At 39.0% G+C, this 24,859-nt stretch overlaps 1 protein-coding gene across 4 annotated transcripts in view; it reads right to left on the minus strand.

The window, feature by feature from the left end:
- Window positions 1-24,859, minus strand: part of EPC1 (enhancer of polycomb homolog 1 (Drosophila)) — a 139,107-nt gene that overhangs the window by 15,828 nt on the left and 98,420 nt on the right. For 3 of the 4 annotated variants that reach the window (XM_006894586.1, XM_006894585.1, XM_006894587.1), the window contains exons 2-9: window positions 16,820-16,979; window positions 8,974-9,119; window positions 8,418-8,624; window positions 8,065-8,213; window positions 6,269-6,428; window positions 1,915-2,091; window positions 1,574-1,663; window positions 1,346-1,494 (exon numbers count right to left, since the gene is read on the minus strand). In XM_006894586.1, coding sequence (XP_006894648.1) covers window positions 1,346-1,494; window positions 1,574-1,663; window positions 1,915-2,091; window positions 6,269-6,428; window positions 8,065-8,213; window positions 8,418-8,624; window positions 8,974-9,119; window positions 16,820-16,979 — 1,238 coding nt within the window. The remainder of the gene's footprint in view (window positions 1-1,345; window positions 1,495-1,573; window positions 1,664-1,914; window positions 2,092-6,268; window positions 6,429-8,064; window positions 8,214-8,417; window positions 8,625-8,973; window positions 9,120-16,819; window positions 16,980-24,859) is intronic. The other variant, XM_006894588.1, reaches the window with a different exon arrangement.

The following is a 24,859-nucleotide window of genomic DNA, read 5'->3' on the forward strand; positions in this document are numbered from 1 at the left end:
CTGGAGAACAACCACTTGGCCAACTGACTGGAAGAGATCTATATTTGTTCCCATTCCAAAGAAAGGTGACCCAACTGAGTGTGGAAACTACAGAAGAGTGTTATACATCATAGAGTTGAACAATGACCTAGGAGGATAGAAGGAGAATTGATGCCTTTGAGCTGTGGTGCTGGAGGTATTGAGGGTACCATGGACTGCTAAGAAAACAAACAGATTCATCCAGGAGAGGGTTAAAGCAGGCTGCTCCTTGGAGGCAAGGATTCAGAGGCTTCATCTGACACACTTTAGTCATGTTGTAAGGAGAGACTGGTCCTTGGAGGACGACATCATGCTTGGGAGGGTGGAGGGACAACAGAGGAGAGGAAGGCCCTCTATAGGTGGACTGATTTAGTGACTGGGGTAATCGGGATGGGTGTGTCAGAGACAGTGAGATTGGCACAGGACAGAGCAGAGTTTAGGGCTGCTGGGTTGCAGTCGACTTCATGGCACATAACAACAACAACCATCACCACCACTAGTTAGCATTAAAATTTCATATAGAAAAATATTAGTGATTGATTATACTAGAGAGTATGTTTTATGTTATTTATAGAACATGCATAAATTACTATACTAAAACTACTAACAGTATTGTTGTTTGCCACTGAATTGGAAATGACCCACAGCTGACCCTTCAGCAGGTTTTCACAGGTATGGGAGGAGACTGTCCATCTTCCCAAGAATCGTGGGTGGATTTGAGCCATGCGGCTTTTGGCTTACAATAAAACATAGCCAATGTAGAGAATTTTCATTATTACTGCTATCAACTTCATTATGGAATAAAAATAGTTAAGTAGAACAATATTTAGTGCTCAAATAATCTTACAATAAAGTTTTAATGATGATGAAAGTTATAGTTACAAATTAAAAATGAAAAAACATAAAGACATTTTGAGTAAGAACAACTTCTAACAGGTTTAAGCATAAGAACAAAAATAGTTGAGTCTTGATAACCTGAAGTGTAAAGACCAGGTAAAGGCTGGATTTTGGAGACTTTTCATGACATATATAATCTAGTGCTGACCTTTACCTATTGTCTTTGAGTAGAATTCTATTCCTTGATAATTTATGTGACCTTTTCAATCTTACAGAGAAAAGTAGATCCAGCAGGGACATTAAAAGCTGTGATCTGGTAAGAACCAGGTGGCAAAGTAGCAAAAATATTTCAGTCAAAATATCAGTAAAGAACAAATAGGAATGAATTGAATCATTTAGGAAAATATTTCAATAAAAACTTTAGATATGATTATCTTAACCCTCTAAAATAAGTAACTCAATAAATAAAGTACAAATAGAACTATCTTACCTTCCACCACGCCCAACCCGTCTTCGTGCAAATCCAATACACCTTTGGGGTACAGTAAGGGTAGTTAAGCAGTATCTATATCGCACATCTCCTAATCCTCCATCTTTAGGACTAGTCCAAGGCCAGTTGCCAGTTTGGTCTAAATGAGGCTTAAAAACAAACAAACAAATTATTTAATTTTATCACTTAAAGGTAAATAGTTATTTACAAAAAGAATAAAAAACTTACAGCATAGTACTGACAGCCTGCTTTCCTACGGAAAGCAAAAGGCCCGTCAGGATCATTCTCTTCCTCAGCTTCTGAAGAGCCAGACAAAACCTGTAAAGTAAGAGAAATGAAAGGAGTCAAAATGCCACTTCTGTGATGTAATATACTCCTTCTCTTTGTTCATGTTGCTGTTGTTATGTGCCATCTATTCACCCACGACTCATAGCAACCTTATTACAATAGCTATGAATCCCACCCTATCCAGAGACAGTCTCACTGATTCCAACACACATAATTAATTCTACTGCCCCAGTTAGCATGTCGCTCCAGCTCATCTGTGGTCTTAGATTCTTAAATTTTACCTGGGAGAGAGGTTCTTCATCCGAGCTGGGAAAGTCATACTGATTTAAATCTTTAGCATTGAAAACTGGCAGTGCAGCAGGACTGGTCTGTTGAGGAGCAGCAGCAGCAGACGATGGTAAGACTTTGGGCTTCTTTTCATATTTACGTTTCGGTCGTATAAGATCAGTTTTATCTTGCTGTAACAAAGTCATGAGTTAATTGAAAGTCTTAAAATGATTTTTTTTCAACTAAAGTAAAAGAACAGAACAGAGGTTCTTCAGCTTATTAAGTCCAGTAACTGCAATCAGTATGTACTATTGGCTGTTCTTTTTTGTAATATTCTACGCAAATTCTAGAAGAATTTGTTAAAAAAAAGAAAATAACAAGTCAGTATGGGGAAATACTGAAAATTATTTTACATGTATACAAAGCACACTATAAATTACTGTTAACAAAGGGGAAAATAAAACCATAATGCCAAAACCTGAGCTCGCCGGATTAGAGTTAATCTGACTCACTGCAATTAAACAGAACAGAGTGGAAGTGACAGGATTTCCAAGGGGGTAAATTTATACAGAAGTGTTCTGCTACATCTTTGTCTTGTCAGATGGCTGAAGGTTTGAAGTTACAACCTTCTGATTAACAGCTGAGTGCTTAAACCCTGTTCCACCAGAGCGCCTCCCAAAATGCCAACATGTTATAAAAACAGAGTGGTTAGGATTTGCTAGCTGATTAATTAAGGCTTTCTAGAGAATATACTTTGAATAGTTTTAGAGAATGAAGAAGACATGAAATAAGTAAGGAGCATACAAATGTAAAATACAGAGGCAAGAATGACTGAATTGATGGAATAGTGTATATCTGAAATACCTATGGGTATAGCAGATTACAAGAGACAACGGGTAAGAAACATTAAGAGGCAAAACCACCATGAAGAAAAGTATTGTGGGCAAACAGTTGTGTTGCTAGGTGCTGTCACCCATAGCAACCCTATGAACAGATTTGAACCCCATTCTATCCTGGGCCATCCTCACACTTTGACACATTAGAGCTTACTGTGGCAGTCGTTGTGTCAATCCACCTGGTTGAGGGTCTTCCTCTACTTTGCCAACCCCCTGCCTTTCTAAGTATTTTCCAAGGAACAGGCCTTCCTAGCAGCTTGCCCAAAGGATGTAAGCGAAGCTTTATAATTTTTAACTCTATAAAGAGCATCCTGGCTACGCTTTTTCCAAGACATATTTGTTTGTTCTTTTGGTAGTCCATAGGATGGTCAGTACTCATCTCCAACACCAAAGCTCAAAGGTTTCAATTCTTCTTCTGTCAAGCTCTCTGATGCACAACAAGTGACTGAAAGAATCAAATGCACTTTACTAAACTGACGTCATTACTCCTCAACACTCTGGAGAGGTCCCTAACTACAGATTTTCCCAATGCAATGCATCTCCTGACTGCTAATACCAGGTGTGTTGGTTGTGGATTCAAGTAAGATATAGTTGTTAATATTGTTAATAGTTTCAATCTCCTCTCCATCTATCATGATGTTGCCTATCAGTCCAGTGGAAAGAATTTTTGTTTTCTTGACAGATGAAATCCATATTGAAGGTTGTATTCTTTGATCTTCTGCAACAAGTGCTTCAAGTCCTCCTCACTTTCAGTAAGCAAGGTTGTGTCATCTGCATAATGCAGGTTATTGATGAGTTTTCCTCTGATCTTGATCCCCCATTCTTCACAGAGTCTAGCTTCTTCCAAAAGCATTGTGCTCCAGGTGGGGCATGAACTCACAATGTCGGCATTGCTCTGTATGTATTGCTGTTTAAGTTCCATGCTAACTGACTGTGCCCCTTGAGCTCCAGAGTCTAGCTTCTAGAATCTTTTGTTCAGTGTACAGACTGGCTAGGTATGGAGAGAGAATACAACCCCGACACACTACTCTCCTAATGCTAAACCACGTCGTGTTCCCTTGCTCTGTTTCCACAATAACCTCTTGGTCTAGGTTTCGAATGAGCACAATTAAGTGCTCTGGGATTCCCTTTCTTGTCAACGTCAGCCAGAACGTGCTACGATCCACACAATCAAATATCTTATATATGTTAATAAAGCACGAATCAGACATTCTTCTGGTGTTCCTTAATTTCAGCCAGGATCCATCTGAAATCAGCAATGATATCCCTGGTGCCATGGCCTCTTCTAACACCTGCTTGAACCTGGTAGTTCCCTATCTATGTACTGTTCTAGATGTTTTTTAATGATCTTCAGCAGTATTTTGCTTGCATGTGATATTAATGATATTGTTCCATGGTTTTCACATTCTGTTAGAATGAAGCAGTGTAGTGTTCGGCAAATTTATACTTATCGAATCCACCAGAATTCTCTGCTGGAGAAGGTGGGGCAATCTCCTCCTGTACCAGTCTGATCTGATTCAACAGTATACACACAAAAAATAATAAAAAAAAATTGCTATAGTAATAAAAAATACTACTTAAATGGTACCAAAGATCAGAAACATTTTATAAGTAGAATTTAAATTCTTGAAGAAGTTTGGGATCTAGTTACTTAAATTATAATAAAAAGAAAATCAGGATAGCAGAACAGCCTTATTAAGGGTTTTGTTTTAGTTTGCAGTCATTTGAAAAATAAAAGTTTTAAATGTGATACCTCACATTTCCAGAGGAAACTATAGGGCAATTCAAAAGGATTTATTAACAAAATGTGATGAGTAAAACAGAAATAATCTCAAAAGTCATACAGGGCTTATAGAGAACAAAGACTTAAAATACTCAAATACGAAAAAACTTAGCACATTTTAAAGGTGTATTTGTTGCTGATTGCCTCCGAGTTGAGAACAACTCATAGCAACCCTATGAACAAAAAGCCTGAAGACTCTCTATAACTACTGACACTTATCAAAGTTCATAGAGTTTCAGGAGACATGTTGTTTAGGAAGTAGATGCCACTCCTGCAAACACTTATAAATTATGAATGTGGAACATTAAAACTAGACAACCCCCAGCCCCCCCCCACCCCAAATCACAACTAGATAAAAGCAAAATGACTTTGTTTCCTCACAAAATGACCCTGGAACTGTTTTTAATGGCAAAAAAAAAATCAGGCTGGGGAAATCACTATTATAACCAGGGTGGTAATTCATACACATAGGTTTCAAGGTTTTTGTTATCACACTAAAACAACTGGTAGACCATTACATCAAAAAACTGAGGAGATAGGACTGACAGTATAATCATCTAGTTCTTTAAGCTGAACTGGTATGGTGAATTTGAAGTTTCACAGGAAAAAATTTTCTGTGAAAAATACATGAAATACTTTTCCCAGATGTATTTTACAAGAAGAGAATACCTAATTTATTACCCTCCATTAATGTCCCTCAGCTTCCCTTAACTTTATTTCCCTTTATCGATTTTGTTCTTCACAAACTGTGAAGTATTTGGTTAACTATTCATTTATCTAAATCATACGATAAAATACACAAAGACCTATCTTAAGTTTTCTCTTATAAATCCTTCTTCACCTAAACACTGATAAATCCATAAAGCATAACTCATTATGTCAAGAAGGATTTCATCTTCGCCTGTCAGTTTCCATATTTTGTTTGAATTATTTCAACAGGTCATGTTTTACAAATGATAACAGCATTCTGTTTATAAGTTGCAGCAATGATAATTCCCCTTTACAGGATAATGACACCATCTCCCAATTTTAATTACTATTTTTCTTTGCCTCTCTCCACAATATCCCATAAATCATCAAATTTTTTTGGCATAGTTTTTGGTAAGGTTTACAAGGTATTTTTGGAGAAGCTTCCAGATTGATTCAGGTTTGAAGGCAGGAGTGGCATCTACTTCCTAAACCAGATACCTCTGAAAACTCTATAATCTCTATAAATATAAAGAAATAATGTTAGAACAGATCAGGCCTTTTGTTCATAGGGTAGCTAGCTATCACTCATATTCTACTTGACGACACTCAACCACTGCTAAGTGAGACTACTGTTGTTATATTCTGGAGGAACATTCTTCTGTTTTGTACATCACTGTCTATGTGTTGTACTGATGTAATCCAGGTTTGCTGTGATGCAGAACCTTGTGCCATTGAGGGGGGTTTTCCCAATGTGGATAGTATTTGGTGGAGCTCCCAGTTGTAAAACAGGTTTGGAAGCATCCACTTCCTAAACCACATGTGTATGAAAACTCTATGAACTTGGTGAAACGATGATAGCTATAGAAAGGTATTATTAGGCCTTTTTTTCATAGAGCTGCCTCTATGAGTTGTGCTTGACTCGATGGCAATCAAAACAAATTCTCTTTCTAAGGATAAAATATCATAATCATCCGAAATTATCACAAAAATTCCAGTCACCTTATTAACTTTATACTCCTTCACATCCATTGCTTCCTGATGTTTAAACTGACTGCTATTAGTAATAGGAATGATGGGGATGGCATAAGTAGGTTTCACTGGCTGTCTCTGCGCCATAACCTCGGACATGATCTCTCCACTGTAGTCACCCAAATTATACCTGAAATGAAAAAAGTTTTACAAAATTATTTGGGCAATTATTTATCCTTATGATAAAAATTATAAACAAAGATATATATATATATATATATATATATATATATATATATAAATAAACACATTATAGCTAAACCTTGTGTGTTAACTTGCAGCTAAATGCTAGGTCTGTGAGATGAATAGTAATGGAAAGGAGGTATTCCACTTCTTGGACCAACCAATCATGTAAGATCAAAAGAGCAGCATTTACCCAGGGATAAACTCAGAAGGCAGGGATAGACAGATGTGTAAATGTAAATGACAATCAGAGGGAGGAAATACAAGAGTGCTAATACAATGTGGGTACTGTAATTAATTCTTAGAAGACAAAATGTGTTGTTTTAAAAATGAAAGGGGGAAGACCCAATGTAAAAAACAATGAATTTGAACTTTATAAGTAAATCAGTATAAAATAAAAATACAACTATTTTTTTAAAAAGATGAAAATAAAAACCAAACCAAACTAAACCAACCACCCACCCACCCAACCATAAAGCCAAAATGTGTATGAACAATTGAACAGAAAACCATTTTGCTCAGCAAACTTTCAGTAAAATCACAAATTTTTTTTCCTAAGCCCTGGGTGGGTGCAGGGGAGATCTCTGACTAGGTCTCACAGGTTAAGTCAGTCTTAGATAACAACAACCTTTCAGCTAAATTTTGACTATTTATTACTAATTAAAATGAAATACCGTAACTGGGTTTCTCCTTCCTAGTTCCAGGCTGGTTTTTTTTTTTTAAAATGGTATTTCTATCTTGGCAGCATAGAGAACTTTGGGAGAGGGAAACCTCAAAGGTTTGAATTTCAAGTTAGTAATTTTGATTACACATCTGGTAAAGAAGTTGAAACTAATACCTAAAACGACACTGAGGAACTTCTTTCCAACAAGTACTTACCATCAGGAATAGTTACTGAGAATATGTTAATGATGCTTTCAGTTAACAGTGTATACTATTTTGAATGGCTTTGTGAATGGTTAAGATTCTAAGTCTTTCCCCAAAAACAATCTTAGATTTTCTATTAAAAACTCAGCACATGTTTAAAAAACCTAAATGTTAGTACCACCAAAGGAATAAAACAGACAATTTAGGCAACAGTTCTTCCCTTTCTTCCTCACAATCCTGCAAACAATTCATAAGGACAAAAGGGTAATACTAAAAATGAAAATATCTGGTATATTTTAATTTTACTGAACAGAGTAGAGTCACTTGAAAATAGATGAGCACTTGCAAAATGATGTAATACATGTCAAAGTACAGTAATATGTCATGTATTTAATCTCTAATTTTTTGTAAAAGATAGTATCTCTGTAGTTACTGACAATTGTTTTAAAAAATTTTTCCTAAAACCAATTGTTGTTGAGTTGGAATAAAGTCAGAACTGACCATCCAGTGGGCTTTGGACGTTGTTAAATCCTAGGAGGACACTACCCATCTTTCTCGTTTGCAGCTACTAATGGATTCCAACTGTCAGAGAGGTGCTGTCTTTTGGTTGGCAGTGCAGCTTCCTGATCTGAGACCAGAGCTCTCTGATAACTACATAGGAAAGAAATTACCTGTGAACAGTGTCTTATTTTCTACTGCTATGAAAACATACTGACCTCTTTTCCATAATTTCCAGTGTTAAGTGCAACAGCTCCCTTTTACTCTTCTCTCTTCTCTTTATCATTTCTAGAATAGTAACGGCCCGACTTAAATCTCTACGCAACTTGAGCATTTTTTCATAAGATGCTTCATCATTTTTGCGATTCTGCAAATATAAAATTGCTTGTTTAGTTATCAATATGCTTTTTATACTAGTTGAACTGAGCATACTTAGTGTATTAAAGCAGATTTATTTGAAATAAGGTAATTAAATAGAAAGCTGTATTTAGTTATAGCCTTTAGATAGAAAAATAGTAATCATAAATAATGTACATTCAAGATATAATTATTAATGATTAAATCTACTTACTTTTCGAGTCTGCATTTTTTCAGTACGTCTTCTAAAAGCCACATAAGGATCATTTGTGCTAGAACCATCTCGCTTCTCTTGTTTTACTGATGGGATAAGAGATGGTCCCCGACAATTTTTTCTCTTCTTAATCCAGTATTCATAAACTTCTCTAATTAATTCATCATCTTCTTTTAGCAGTAGTTTGGCTTCCTGCAGACTAACTGGCTAAATATAAAATCATTATGTCATTTTCATATAATATGTATGTAAGCTTCAAAAGCATTTCTAAATTTAACTGACAACCAACATGGTAGTGCCAACAATAGCCTGTTTGCAGAGGATCATACATGTCAGTTACTAATAAGTTCTTCATATTCATTATTTATTCATTCATCACAACAAACCGTGACATTTACTATCTCTATTTTAGATGAGGAAACAGGGATATAAAAGGTTAAAGTTTAAATTCATGCTTGTCAACTGAAGAGTCTATCTGCTGAACCGTCCCTCCAACATTATACCATTTATTTATGTATACACATGTGATCTAGTTACATATGTAACTGATTTGTACCTGCTGACCACTGCCTTTTTCTAAACGGTCAATCATCTCTTCAAACTGCAATGGGCAGATGTCCATTTTCTTTTTCAGTTTATTCACAAATACTTCATCTTCAGAATCCAAATCATAATCAGGCTGTTCTGCATCCAAACTAAAAGCTAACAAAAAAGGAACCATAAGCAATTATTTACTATGTGAATTCAAGGAGAAAACAGTACCTTGATTAAAAAAATAAGGTCTAAATTTTCTAAATAAAAATCTATTTTTTGGATTGTGTTTTCAGAATCACAACTATCTAAGTTTTCAGATAATTCTTCCATAGTTAAAGTTTAAGAAAGAATATTTTAATACAACAATAAACATTAATGTACAAGTGGGTTATCAAGGAAGACAGTCAAGATAAATAGTGATGGTAAAAGGGACTATATCCATGGCCATACATACGTATGAAAGGAAATATTTCTACATTCATGCTAGTATATGCTGTAAATAAATTTATGCATCTATATGAAGTCAAAAGAAGTCAAAGTTATTACACGAATTTTTCAATCATAGCCAGTTATCCAAGGGGATGAATTTCTGATCTAAGGCCTTGATATCATAACCTTGGGATACATCAAGGCTAATTGTTTATAAAAGTCCACAAAGACAATGTTGTACATTCTTTTTGGGTTAAGTAGTGACCATGATCTTAAAAGCTTATAACAGTTATCCAAGGTGCTGCTACTGGGTGCTTCCTATCCGTAACAAAGAGGGAAGAAAATCAAGTATGCAAAGAAACAATCAACCAAGTGAACCTCAACCTCCCTGAGACCAGAAGAACTAGGTGATGTCCAACTACCACTGCTGACCACTCTAAAAGAAATCAGAGTAAAGGGTCTGGACAGAGTGGGAGAAAAGTGTGGACCACCCACCCAAAAATAACCCCCCAAAACAAAAACCCAAACAAAACAACAAAATCAACCAAAAACCCAAACACATCAAAAACAGTAAATCTTACGCCATTTGACAGAGACTTTAAAACCTGGTATAAAATTTACCTTCATGGCTCAATTTTCAGTCAAACAACAAACAGGCACTCACAGAGAGGAACAGAAAGAGTCACAGAGAAGAACCAGAGTTTGGTTATAACGTACCCAATTTTGGCAGCTGTGATTAATGTCATAAAACAAGACCTGTACTAATGGTTGAATGGAAAACATTTGCTTTGTAAACTTTTACAGAAATTATAATGAAAAAGAAAAAAATTAAGAAAAGGTATTATTTTTCACGGACAAATGTGTTAAAGGATAAAAGATGTACTGTGAACCACTCCTAAAAATATTTACTTTCCATACCTACGTGTCCACACACTGCTGAGGAAGCTGCCTTTGCACCTCATTAAGTATGTGCAGCTGGGCTGGGCGCCTATGTGCAGGTGGTATCCCAGCACCACAGGCGGGCAGTGCTGCAGCACTACCAGCATCTGTTCTTGTTCAACACCATCCACGATGACAGCCAGGTCATCATCACTCGCCTGCCCTAGCAGATCCACCAGCAATTCAGGGAGGGTAGCCTGGGCGCTCCAGAGCAGGCCAACTGAGTGGATGCAGCTGGTGCTGTTGATGGGTCAGCCCACTGTGTGAGGAGCTCTAGGTACATGCCCATGGGCAGCTTGAGGACAAGCTGAGGGCCCTGGATGCTGAGCTGGGGCCCACCTTGCCAGCACCTGACATCTGGGAATCCACCAACCACTGGGGCAGTGGCTTCGTGGATGGCCTCTGCCGGGTGGCAGCAGCCTACAAGGAGCTGTTTGTGACCAAGGGACAAGCAGCTAGCAGCCTTGGCAGGTGAGCTGAGGGGCTGCTATAGAAGCAGGGGGGTGGTAACAACTCGTTGCTGGTGTGGGACCCTCCTGTATGCCACAGGGCTTGCAGAGTCAGCCACAAGATTGATGAGCAAGTGGCCCATTTGCAGGGCCTTCAGACTGGCCACACAAGATGTGGCTGGGAAGGAGGGCCCAGGTTTGGCTAATTGCTGGGCACTCCATTTTGATCCACGTCAAGGCCTCACTTCTGCTGCTGTGCACCTTTTCACTGCCAAGGAAGTGTCCTTCTCCAACAAGCCCTATTTTTTTGCTAATTCAGCAGCCAGGGTGTCTAGGAGGACCTCTTAGTGGACTTCATCCTCTCCATGTGCCAGACAGCTCAGAACTTCTGTGACTGCCCTGGGGTCAAGGGGAGCTGCTCTCCAAGTGCACTGATGTGTACAGCCCAGTGGAGTTCAACAAGGTGTCCGTGCTGATGGACGTCAAAATCAGCCTGAAGATGCTGCTGGGGTGTGTGTCTGTGCATCTTGGGAGCATTTGAGGTTGCAGCTGGTGCAGGTGGACTGCCATTTCCTTCAACTCTACCCGTGGCACTTCACGGCCAACAAACTCATATACCTGCTGCTGGACACAGTGGTGGCCTCGGTCGCCCAGCACTGCCCAGGGAGCTGAGCATCAAAGTCATACGCAAGTGAGACTTGTCTCCAGCCTGCTGCCCTCCCAGACCTCACCACCCCGCCGCTCCCCAACCCCCCCCCAATATAAAGATGTGTGACTTCCAGGGGTGGGGTGGGGGGTAGAGAGAAAAAGTATTTGCTGACCAATATAAAGAACATAAGGAGATTATTATATTAAATGTACTAGGTTGACACAATGAGATACCATCTCACCCCAGCAGCAGTGGCAAAGTTTAATAGGATAGCAAGTAGTAAATGTTGGAGAGGATGTGGTGAGATAAGAACTCTTTTACACTTTTGGTGGGATTATAAAATGGTACAACCACCTTGGAAGGCAGTTTGGCATTTCCTCAAAAAGCTGAACAGTGAAATTCCATATGACCCAGCTATTCCACTGCTTGGAATATACCCTGAGAAAATAAGAACTGAGGCTCAAACGGAGACTTACAAACCAATATTCACAGCAGCGTTATTCACCATCACAAGAACATGGAAATAGTCAAAATGTCTAACCACAACTGAAAGGACTGAGAAATTATGGTACATTCATACAATGGGAAACTATGCAGCACACAGCAACAATAATTTTGTAAATTAATACCTAACTTGGGAGAGATTGGAGAGCAGTAGCTGAGTGAACGAACTCAGTCCCGTAAGGACAAATACTATATAAAAAATTCACCATTACTGTAGAATGAGTATGAGGATCCAAGGAGGGGAGGGAAGCAGAGTGGTGAGGATGGGTGGTGGTGGGTGTTAATCATAGGGTCACACAATTTGATGGGTGGGGGTGTGATGTGGTGGAGAAAATGAGAAAGATCCTGTGTGAAAAACAGTAACAATGTATTTGAACTTTGTAAAGAAATCAATTAAAACAACAACAACAAACCCAAACAAACAAAAACGTGCTAGGTTGAGCTACAAGTTGTTAAAAACAGATTAAAATATTAGTGATTTTATATCGTTTGGTATCATATAAAAGGTCCAGGTCTTTCAATAATATGGGTCTAGAATGTTATATGCCTTCACATTTACTGTAACTACAGCAAACTTATGAACAATAGATCAGAACCCTGCCCTATTCTGTATCCTCTTCACTATCTCTGTTGTGCTTAAGCCCACTGCTACAATCACTCTATCTTGCTGACTATGGGCTTCTAAAACAGTTCTGGTTTATAAATTATTTAAGCATTTTACCAAAACTTAAGGGATTAATATTTCAAGCTGAACTGCTAGCTGCCAATAGCAGTAACAGCCATCACTTGTACATTCTTGTCAAGAAGATTTGTTTCTCTATGAGAACCACTGTCATGGTGATGAAAATCATGGGCATTTCTAAGATTTGTCTCAACAAGGGAAAGAAGACAAGAACTACTGGCCAATAATATATTTAAAAACAATATTCAATTATCAAAATTAAACTAAGTTGATACTAATGAATCTGTCTCATTTCTTTTGCCTAATTTCTTCGTCTCCTCATACAGCCCAGCCTCCCGGACAATCTATTCTGCAGATAGGTTGAAAAGGTATGGAGATAGGATGCATCCCTGGCGTACGCCCTTCCCAATTTTGAACCATGCAGTGTTCCCTTGCTCTGTTCTGACGACTGCCTCCTGGTCCAAGTATAAGTTTCTCATTAGAACGATCAAGTGTTCTGGGATTCCCATTCTTCTTCAAGTCAGCCATAATTTGTTATGATCCACGCAGTCAAATACCTTTGCATAGTCAATGAAACACAGACATTCCTCTGGAATTCCCTGCTTTCAGCTAAGATTCATCTAACATCAGCTACAATATCCGTAGTACCACGACCCCTTCTAAACCCAGCCTGGACTTCTGGTAGTTCTCTGTTGATGTGCTGTTCAAGTCGTTTTTGGATAATGTTCAGTAAAATCTTGCTTGCATGTGACATCAGTGAGACTGTTCTATAGTTTCCACATTCTGTTGGGTCACCTTTCTTTGGGATAGGAACAAATATAGATCTCTTCCAGTCAGTTGGCCAAGTGGTTGAGGAGAAGTGCGGGGTCAAGATTGGTGGATGATTTATCAACAATCTGTGTTATGCAGATGACACAACCCTGCTTGCTGAAATTGAAGAGGACCTGAAGCACCTGCTGCAGAGGGTCAAGGACTGCAGCCTACAATATGGATTGAGGCTCAATGTCAAGAAGACAAAGATTCTCACCACTGGACCAATTGGCAGCATCAGGATGGATGGTGAAGAGATTGAGATTGTACACAGCTTTAGTTTGCTTGGCTCCATAGTCAACAGTCTTGGCACCAGCAGCCAGGAAATTAAAGGGTGCCTTGCCATGGGAAAGTCTGCTGTTAGGGACCTCTCCAAAGTACTGAAGAGCAATGGTGTCTCTCTGGAGACTAAGGTGCGTCTGATACAGGCCATGGTCTTCGCAATCACTTGTTATGCATCAGAGAGTTGGACAATGACCAAGGAGGAGAGAAGGAGAATTGATGCCTTTGAGCTGTGGTGCTGGAGAAGAGTATTAAGAATACCATGGACTGCTAGGAAAACAAACAGATTTGTCCTGGAGAGGGTTAAACTGGGTGGCTCCTTGGAGGCAAGGATTCTGAGGCTCCATCAAACATACACTGGACACATGGCCAGCAGAGAATAGTCCTTGGAGAAGGACATCATGCTTGGGAGGGTGGAGGGACGGTGCAGGAGGGGAAGGCCCTCTATGAGGTGGATTGATTCAGTGACTGGGATAATCGGGATGGGAGTGTCAGACATAGTATGACTGGCACAGGACAGAGCAGAGTTTAGGGCTGTTGTACATAGGGTTGCTATGAGTCGCAAGCGACTTGACGGCACATAACAACAACAACAACAACAACAACAACAATTATTTCTTCTATGATCTTCCATGTTACTGTGCAAATCCTTAGTATAGAACTAAGCCCTTTTGGACATAACCAACCCATATCTAATATAGGAATATTAAATTCCAAATAGTTCATGAGCAAGCAATTTCATGACTGCAGGACTTTACATTTATTTTCCACTTAGGTTCTTTTTGTTTATTTTAGAAGATGACCAAAGCCTTTAAAAATTAATCCTAATGGCAACTTTTCTGGAATCCTTTGACATCTCTTCAACCAATAAGTGCCCCATAACGGTGGCATTACTCTAACTTGATCTTTGCAAAACAAAGGGGAAAACTGCTGAAGTAACAGATGAACAGAAGATTTCAAAGGGCAGTAAGAAAAGACAAAATAGTGTAACAAATGTGCAAAGATCCAGAATTGGAAATAAAAACTCATTTAGCATTTCTCAAGCACCAAGAACTGAAAAGCAAGCTTAACCACGGAGTTGCAATACTGAGGGGTGGATGCCATGGGCAAATTCTGAATGATTCAGGAAGCATAAAAACAAGGTAACTTTGTGTTTTACTGACTATGAAAAGCCATGACTGTGTGGATCATTACAAATTATGGCAACACTGAGAAGAATGGGAATTCAAGAACACTTAGGTTTATACCTAGGCCAAGAAATGAGGTATGAACAGAGCAAAGGATATCTGCATAGTCTAAAGTAAGGAAAGATGTGTGTCAGGGTTGTATCCTTTCTCTGTACCTATTCAATCTGTATGTGGACCAAATTATTTGAAAGGCTGGACTCTGAAAAAGAATGTGATATCAAAATCAGAGGAAGACTCCTTAGTAACTTGCATTATGCAGATGATACAACCTTGCTTGCTGAAACTGAGGAGGACTTGAAATATTTGCTGCAAAGAAACAGAAACGACAGCCTTCATACATTTCAAAATCAAGGAAACAAAAATTCTTAGTGCTGGGCCAATAGGCATCATGATTGGTGGAGAAGAGACAAAAACTGTCAATGATTTCATCTGGCTTGGATCCACAATCAACACCACTTGTACCAGCAAAAAGGAAATCAAAATATCTATTACACTGGGAAAGTCTGCTGTTAGGGACCTCTCCAACGTCTACAGAGCAAAGACGTCAGTTAAGAATAAAGTGCACCTAATTCAAAGCAGGATTTTTTCAATTACTTATGCTGCATCTGAAAGGTGGATAATAAATAAAGATAACAAAAGAATTGATGCCTTTCAGTTGTGGTATTAGAGAGGAATGCTGAATATCCTATGGATGGAAAAAAATGACAAAAAAAGTATATGTTTGAAAAGCCACAGCCAAAGTGTGTCTTGGAGGCAAGGAGAGTAAAACTTTGTCTCCCAATACTTTGGGCATTGAATACAATGCACATTCAATACATTGCTAGAAGGAGTATGTCTTTGGTAAAGGACACACACACCATGCTTGGAAAGAGCAGAGGAGAAGATCCTCAATGAGAAGGATTGACAGTGACTGTTAATGGTGGGAGGTCAAGTGTGCCAGGGATACCAGTAACATTCAGATCTATTGTTTACAGGGTTGCTATCAGTCATAGATGATACAATGATGCTGAAGAACAACAAAGGTGACATTTAGTCTTAATTGGATCCATAATCGACAACCTTGATACTTTCTTAGAAAGCAAAGTCTAAAGGAAACAAGTAGGTCGTCTCCATTTAAGTTCTACCAATTAAAATTAGACCTCGCTAATCAACAGTTGCTAAGTAGTATGAACCATTTTGAAGGAACTCTTTTTAAAATATTCTGACACAGAGAGAAAATATATATCTATATATATTTACGGTCAAAGAAATGACAGCATAAAATATGACAGAGATACAAGCAGTGTGTAATTGACAATAAATCTAAATGGAAAGAATAAAACGGTACACATAAGTGATTTATTTTAATGGAGTTATAGGGCAGTTAAAGACTCGTCCTCCTAAACAAACACAAGTAATAGAGATGATATATATAAGTATGTAAAAAGTGCCATGTAGTGGCTTAAATTAAGCATGCAAGCCCAAAACTTAAAACAAGATTTTAAAACGTAGGAAGTAAATACTGAAAACACATGGGACCACATTTCTGTTTCCTAGGACACACTGTGGTGAATCACTCGTAAAACCTAAAATAGTTACTACTGGACCATTTAAAGAAAAAGTTTGTAAGAAATTCTTTAACATTATATTACTACTTCTGAATAGAAAAATGGGGGAGGGGGAACCCACCAAGTCTTCAGCTGAGGCACAGTGCTTGTTAATGCAGCATGAGGATCTCATGCTGAGATTAAACTGAAAATCTAGGATGCTAATCTGACAGTTTTGCCAAGCAAAAATCTGAAACAAGTACCATTTTAAAAGTTGAAAAGGGGCTTTCATGTTCTCACACTGGCCAATGAAATGGGTAATGGAAATTGCCTTGAAAAGATAAAAAAAAAAAGGTACAGTTTTACAAGACAATAAATACAGAAAATAATCACTGAAGAGTAATTACTTACGCTGTATGTGAATGAGCTGCTTTGGCATCTTAAATTCTCCAGGATATATAGATTCATAGTAAGCAATATTACTTTCTGCCTCTGGGACTGGAATAACCATATTATCCCTCTTCTCGCCATATACCTGCTGTGCTGAAATAGCTCGCTGAAGATGATGCTCCTAAAATGAAGAGAAAAAGATATTTTTCTATTATAAAGGGGAATAAACAATGTACAAACTTATAAAGAGGTTTTTTGTTTAGCAGCTTCTTAAATAGAGGGTCTTGAGAGGATTTATTCTAATAATACAGTTGGGAGAAATACACTAAATAAATGAGAAGATTAGAGATACTATTTTAGTCCATTTAAGAAAAAACATACACTAAAATTGACAGACTACAAAAAGCTGACTAAAACGTCCATACGATTCCAAAAAAAAGGGTTAAAACATTTCTATTTTGTTGTTGTTTTTAATAAAGCTATTCAGACTATGGATAGAAAATGTTTTAATCTATGCATACAGTGCTTTCTTTGTATGTTTAGAAAGTACTTTTTCATACAAATCAACTAATACCCTCTTTTCAAAGAAAGGCAATTGTTGACTGTCGTCCAGCAAGACATGAAGCCTTTCTATAACGATTGTTTCTCAAAGTCCATGGAGTTTCCAGAGGCATGTTATTTAGGAAATGGATGCCACGCCTGCTTCCAAACCTGTCTTAAACTGGGAGCTCCACCAAACACTGTCCACCATGGGTAACTGTTTATGCCTTTGAAAACCCAATGGCACAAGGTTTGGCATCCCAGCAGCCCCAGGTTACTTCAGTACAGCATATTGACAGAAGAGTGCTTTATCACTTAGAAGAATGTTCCTCTAAAATATAACAATCAACTTTTAAATACAAAGGCCCTGCCCCAGATCTTATTGGCTCTAAACAAGAGGTTTAAATAAAAACAACCAATATAGAATGCTGTTGTTATATGCCCTTGAGCCACTTGCAACCTATAGGACCCTATGTACAGAAGTTAGGAACCCTTCCCTGTCCTAAGCCAGTCTCAATTACCTTCATTTGTAATTCTTGCTCAAATTCTCATCTTTTGTCAAGTAACAACTTTTCTCACAACTTCCAGAACCATTTCTGAATGGTAGTAGGGTAATAAGGTTGACTAGATTAGAAACCAAATCTAACATAATGATGTGACATCTGACAATCAGTTTCACTCTTTAATATAAATCTGTTTTCTTCATGAACAGAAATTTATTTCATTGGGTTGGTGAGAATTTTACAATAAATGCACATGAATGCGTAGTGTAATGCCTTGCATATAAATTAACTTTGGTTCAGCTACTATCCAGGCATATTTTTTTACCATCAATTGCTAGCGTTAAAAGTGCATGTACTTTGTTCACAACAGCAAGGAATTGGAAACAACCTAAGTGCCCATCAACAAACGAATGGACAGAGAAGCTGTGGTATATTCACACAATAGAATACTATGTTGCAATGAAAAATAAGGAACTCATGCAATATAATTCAAAATGGGTGACCCTGGAGGACATTATGCTGAGTGAAGTATCTTAGTCACAAAAGGACAAATACTGCCTAACGCCACTGTTGGAAATCAGGACTGATCAGGGTTGGGGGGAGGCTGAGAAAGATGGGTTCAATAATGTATACTGCATTGAAACAGATGAGGGAGAAAACTATTTAAAGGGATATGTGATTAGGTATTTTTGTCATGACAGCAGTCCACAGCAAAGGCTGCATAGTGAAGTGGACATGGGGGGAGTGACTGTAAAACAATGAAAGAATTTTTCTTTTACTTTTCCAAGAGGGTAGTGTCCTGGGGGGAGGGTTGGGAGGGTAGAAAAGGGCAATAATGAATGGAAATCCAAAGTCTCTGTAAATTTTCATTGAAATGAATAATAATTTTTTTTAAAAGTGCATGTTCTGATCCAACTTTATCAACACTGATTTTAACATATATTTTATTATTTAAAAAATAAAATTTCAAAACAGCCTTATTATGGAAATAAAAAGTTCCAGTTCACGGAGAAAGCCTCGGTTAAGAATGTACAGTAAGTATTCCCATGCACACCCATGTAAACGGCAGCATTATTTACAAGAGCAAACAATCTGAAATGAACTGACACTGGCCACTCTGAATTACAACTGTAAGATTTACTATGCCTGCAAAAAAAAGAAAAAAAGAAAATGGGGTTGCATTCACAGTAAAAAGATTCTTTCTAGATCTATCCAGAAGTATAATGCTGTGAGTGACAGGATAATATACATATGCATATAAGAAAGACCAATTAATGCCACTATCATTCAAATATACATACTAAGAACTAAAGGCAAAGTAGAGAAAACAGACAATCCCCACCAAATATTTTAGTTTGAAATATACTGAACATGCAACCAAGATTCATTAATAATTGCTGAATGCAATGCAAAAATTGGGATCAAGGAAGAAGGACCAAGAGTTAAAAATATGGTCTTAGTGACAGTAATGAGGCTGAAGATAGAATGACTGAATTCTGTACAATGATTTATTCACTGCAAATGTTGTTAAGTGCTGTCAAGTCATACAGAACTCACAGTAACCCTAAAAACGAAAGACCTCAACACCAGTATAACTTTCACAGTTTCTCTAAGTTCACAGTGTTTTTGGAAGTGGATGACACTCCTGCTTCCAAGCCTGTTTTAATCTGGGAGCTCTATCAAACACTGTTTACCATGGGTAACCATTATCACATTTGACACATCAGTGTCACAGTGTTTAGCATCACAGCAACCATAAGTTACTTCTGTACAGCAAACTGACAGACCAGTGCTATACCACTGTTTGAACAAAACAGTTAAAACCAGGCCTGAGGGCCACAGGTCCAAGGACCTTTTTAAATATGAGGCCAAGTCCAATCAGCTCACACTAACAGTTTTAAGCAGAGATTCCACACCCAAGCCTCAATCAAAACCAGAAAACATACCTTTGTAGAACCTGGTTGCCCCACCCATCTTCCCAATCTGGATTCCACCCCCAAAACATAAAAAAAACAAACAAACCCCACAACCCATTACAACATTAGCATAATTAAAAGTCTAGGACTATGACACTATCAAGTCTGAGAGCCTGGGTTTAAACCTGATTCCATCTCTTTCTAAGTGTATGATCCTGGATAGTTTCTACCTATAAGAATTAATCTGAGGGTCAAATGAGATTAGTCATGTGCAACCAACTGCTTCCTTCAGATTACTATGAGATTATTGACTGAAAGAAATTATTTTTAAAATTAAACAATTTGAAAAATATTATTAAAATGAACATAATTTCATTTTGTTAAGAGGCAAAAGGGAGCAGAAAAACTCTCTAGAGGTAGGCCCTGGCAAGTACTGGTGGTCTTCAAGATTCCAAGACCATAAATTGGGAAGGTCTACTCAGCACAGCATCATGTACATCTTCAACCTCAATTCACCCCAACTAAAAGATGCTGGCGGCCAAGAAGTAAGAAGTTGTACTGCCAAATATCTTTTCTAAAAACACAAATGGTGACTAAACACATGGAACTCACTTGCTGGAATACACAGGAATCACACATACTACACATCCGTGAAAAGAACTGCTGGAGAAGCCCTGTACCAGCTGTGAAAACCAGGTGGGGGGTGACTCTGGAGCATACCATTAAGTACTCATATCAAAGTTAAAACTAAAGAAAATGGAAACAAGCCCACAAGGACCAAAAAACCCCCATGACGTCGAGTCTAGCCCACCTGAATTTAAGAACCATCTCAAGAACAGGGTTGAGGCACTGAACACTGGTCTTATATGGAACAAATTAAAAAGCCTAAAGAAATCTTTATTATCCAATCTTATAAGCAAATTAGATGAACTGTAACTTGTAACTGATTGTGACTTTGTAAAAAGTCTTGTACTATAAATATATTCTGAATGTATAGCAACATCAAAACAAAAGGAGGATAAAGAAAAGACTGCCTAATGATCTTTTATTTTTTCTTTAATTATTATTAAATTTTATTAGTTTTAATTCTAATGATCTTTTTAAAAGTTCAGAAGCACATTTCCCTGTCTGAATGGAACCTGCTCTCATGGTTCTAGGCTTCAAAAGTACTCACATCTATTCCCTCTTTCTGCCTACAGCACTTAACAAAAGAGCAGGCTTTATCTAAAGCTATGCAAATAACACCCATATCCAATAACTTACTCTACTATTATTATATGTATGTATGTATGTATGTATGTATGTATCTATCAATCATCCATTTTCCCCCCTTCTCTTTCTTGTCTCTGGAAGGAAATAGTTTTGCACGTCTTTTGTTATTTTGCCTATTCTATTAAAAACTTGGACTTTTCAGTTTGCTTTTCATGTTCTTTTTGTTAAAAAAACCTGGTAATGCAAAAGATTAACTGGCTTAAGTAAGACACTAAAATTTGAAAAGTCAGAAAACATAACTTGTGTTGATTAAATAAGAGTGAAATTGGCTCTAGAGAAAATGTTTCAAGGGACATACTGCAAATGTGTCATAAGCATCAGTTTGTTGATGAACAAGTTTTAAATTTTCATTTTTTTGCTCATGTAGATGGATATATCTATTTACATTATTATTCCCTATGATTTCATCTTACTTGGATCCAAATCAATACACTTATTATCAGCAGTTAGGAGACATACTGCACAGGGAGAGATTGCTGTTAGGGACCTCTCCAAGTTGTCGAGGCGCAATGATTTCAGTTTGAAGACTAAGGTGCTAAGCATCTGAGAGCTAGATGGTGAATAAGAATGACAGATTAACTGATATCTTTGAAATCTGTGTTGGGAGAAGAGTACTATACTCTATACTGACAAAAGAACAAGTAGGTATGTCTTAGAGAATGGGCTGCCAGAGTGCCCGTTGGAGGCAGAGATGATAAACCTTTTTCTTTTCTTTTTATTTCTTTTATTAGAAAAAACATATTGGGGGTACAAGGAGGTGAGGGTTGGGAGCAGAAGGGTGAGGATGGGCCAGGATGCAGTTGCAGAGCTGCACAGTTTGGTCAGTGGAGAGAGCAGGTGAAGGAAATGATGAGGGTCCAGTGGGGACCAGATGCTACAGAGGAATGACAAGCATTTTCCAATGGTAATTAAACCAACTGTCTTATTGATTTGGGAACTGGATGCCGACTCTCTGGCTTCTTCATGCTGAACAGGGGCGTAGATGTAAAGGGGGAAGGGAGGATGCTTTATCTCCTTACTGGTGGTCTTGGGTTAAAGCTGCTTGCCTTCTTGCTCTGTTAGAAGATATTTTCCTGTCATTTGCTCCCCTCTGGACTGCAAAGTGTTTTCCCAGGTAGGTCCAGTGGGGATAGCTGGTTGAACTCAGAGGCTCCATCCTCCTTTGCTTCTTTAGCTGTCAGTTGTATTTCCTTTTTGTCACTGGCACTGGGTTCAGGGTCAATTCTGGAGTAAAATTCAGTGTTAAGGTTACCTATAGGAAAGGGAGCAAACCTAGAGAGAACAAACTTGTGAGTTACAAACAGAAGGGCTTTGAGGGTGTTAATTTCAGGTTTACTGGGGGTGGGGGCGCGCGGGTGGCAGAAGGTGGCCTAGGTAACATTCTCTGGATACCCTAGGCATTCTTTCTTTTTTCCCCCTTCCCCACCCAGGGGTCAGATGACACAATCTGGGGACTGAGGAGCTCACCCTGAGGGTCGTGACGGCTCACCCCGAGTTGAGGGCTGAGGGCAGCCCATCCCGAGCAGGGCAACACCCCCCAGGAGCTGGTTGGTATACTCCCCCTCCAACTGCCCCTACCCCAGACTGGTCCCCTCACCTGACTGAGAGGACTCTGTGGTCAGGGATAGTGTCTCCCATTCCAGCACTGCCACCTTTACCCCCCCCCCAATAAAGTGGTCAAACTATATTTTGAAATAGGTGTCACTGCCCTCCACCTTTATATACGATAAAGGGAACCTGAGAATTGTGAACAGACTCCCCCCAGGTCTAACCATCTTTTGGCAGAAGCATTCAACAGAACAAAATATGTGGTGCATTTAGGGTGTCAGTTCTCTTGTGCATGCTGCCACTGTTAAGGTCATCAGACTCACAGTGACTTTCAGCAATCTATTGTATAGGTAATCGTCTTCTTTGGCCTGTCCAAGGAAACCCAAACCTGCAGATGGTGGGCATGCATCCCCACCCCAGCGCGGGCAGCTGTTGGGGGCGCACCCCCCTTACCCCGCCGCATGGGCGCTCAGCGGCCCTGCGGCCCTTCTTGTGCGGGTGGCCGGCAGGCGCCTGCTTCCCCCACTGCCACCATCCTGGCTCCAAGAATTCTCTCCAGAACAAGTCCACCTTGCGGCAGTGTGGTGGCTTCACTGTACCAGTCTTGAGGAGGAACGGTGCCCAGCATCCATCCTGGGTGAAGGAATCCATTCGATCCCGCTGTGGAAGCCTCATGGAGCTGCAGCAGCTGTGCGGCACGGTGCGGGCTCTGTGGGAGGGGGTTGGGAGCCACGAGACTCACCCATTCCTCCTTGGGAATCCTTGAATTCCCGTTGTTGAGCATCGATCTTCACTGAGGGACAGTCATCAACTGTTTAAGTGTTGAATTATCAATAAGCTGAAGTCTGTAGGAGGTCATAATGGCCCTGCTTTAAGTGGTTCACTGCTCCTGCAGCTCACCACGCTGTCTCTGCCTCCGCCGCCATCTTGGATCTCCTGAGATGATAAACCTTTAATCTCACATACTTTGGGTATGTTGCTAGGAGAGGCTTTTCCTTGATGAAAGACTTCATGCTTGGAAAGGTGGAAAGGACAGCAAAAAGAGACGAAGACCCTGAACCAGTAGAACTGACACAGTTCATATCTGTTGTTCATAGGGTCACTATGAGTCATACTTGACAACAACAACCACTATAACAACTACACAACAAGCTTCTACTCATCACAGGAAATGTCCATGAGTTCTTCAAAGCATAGTTTAAAATTATGTTTTCATTGCTTTCTCTAAGTAGAACTGTTTTCTCACTTATGTTCCTCAACACTGTCCTGGATAACTGTTTACACTCTGATCACCAAACTGTGAGTCCTGTAAGATTAGGGAACAGGTCTACTTTGTATATTTTCCTTCACAAGATTTTACTCTCTTGTAACATCTGTTGTTGTGCACTGTGGAGTTGGGACTGACTCACAGCTGACCATCCAGAGGGTTTTCAAATGCAGTAAATTGCATGGGAGTTTACTGCCCATCATTCTCTCGTGGATAAGTTGGTAGATTCGAATCATGTGCCTGTGGGTTGATGGCTCAACATTAGGCCACCAGAGCTCTCTTCTGAGAGCATTTGGAAACTAGAATTTGTCGTAAGGATATGGGCTAAATAAGAGAATTTTTGTATCCTACTCAGTATCTAAGGAACTCTGAAAGCCTAGGGTTAAGGCGTTGCATTTTCAACTCAAAGGCAAGCTGATCAAATCCACGAGCTGCACCTCCAGGGCAAGATGGGCAATCTCCTTCCATGTTCATTTATAATGCTGGAAAACCCACTAGATCAGTTATAATATGAGTCAGTTCCAACTCAACATAGATAACAACAATACCACCACTTAGCATCCAAAAGTTCTAGTGGAGAAGTTTATTAATGTGTAGCACTGCTAATTGAGAGATCATCAATTCTAATGTACCAGCTGCTCTGTGGCAGCAAGATTATCATTACAACCTCAGAAACCTGATGGAGGGTTGCCGAGTCAGGATCAACTTGATGACGATGACATTGGGCCTTAGTATATAGTAGGATATTGAGCTCTAGTAGTGTAGCCCACAGGGAATCATCTAGAAGTTGGTTATGATTTGACAGCAAGGAGTTGAAGTGTTTTTGAACATTTATTTATAACTATTAAGACTACGCAGAGAAGCCAAAGCACAGGGAAGAATTAAAGATACTAAAGAGTTAAACAGAAGATTTCAAAAGGCAGCACCGGATGACAAAGCAAAATATTACAATGAAATGTGCAAGGAGTTGGAGCCAGAAAATCAAAAGGGCCGAACTCGCTCAGCATATCTTAAG

Source organism: Elephantulus edwardii, unplaced genomic scaffold (assembly GCF_000299155.1).
Source record: "Elephantulus edwardii isolate Elephantulus edwardi_28Jun2011 unplaced genomic scaffold, EleEdw1.0 scaffold00146, whole genome shotgun sequence".
NCBI classification, from domain to species: domain Eukaryota; kingdom Metazoa; phylum Chordata; class Mammalia; order Macroscelidea; family Macroscelididae; genus Elephantulus; species Elephantulus edwardii.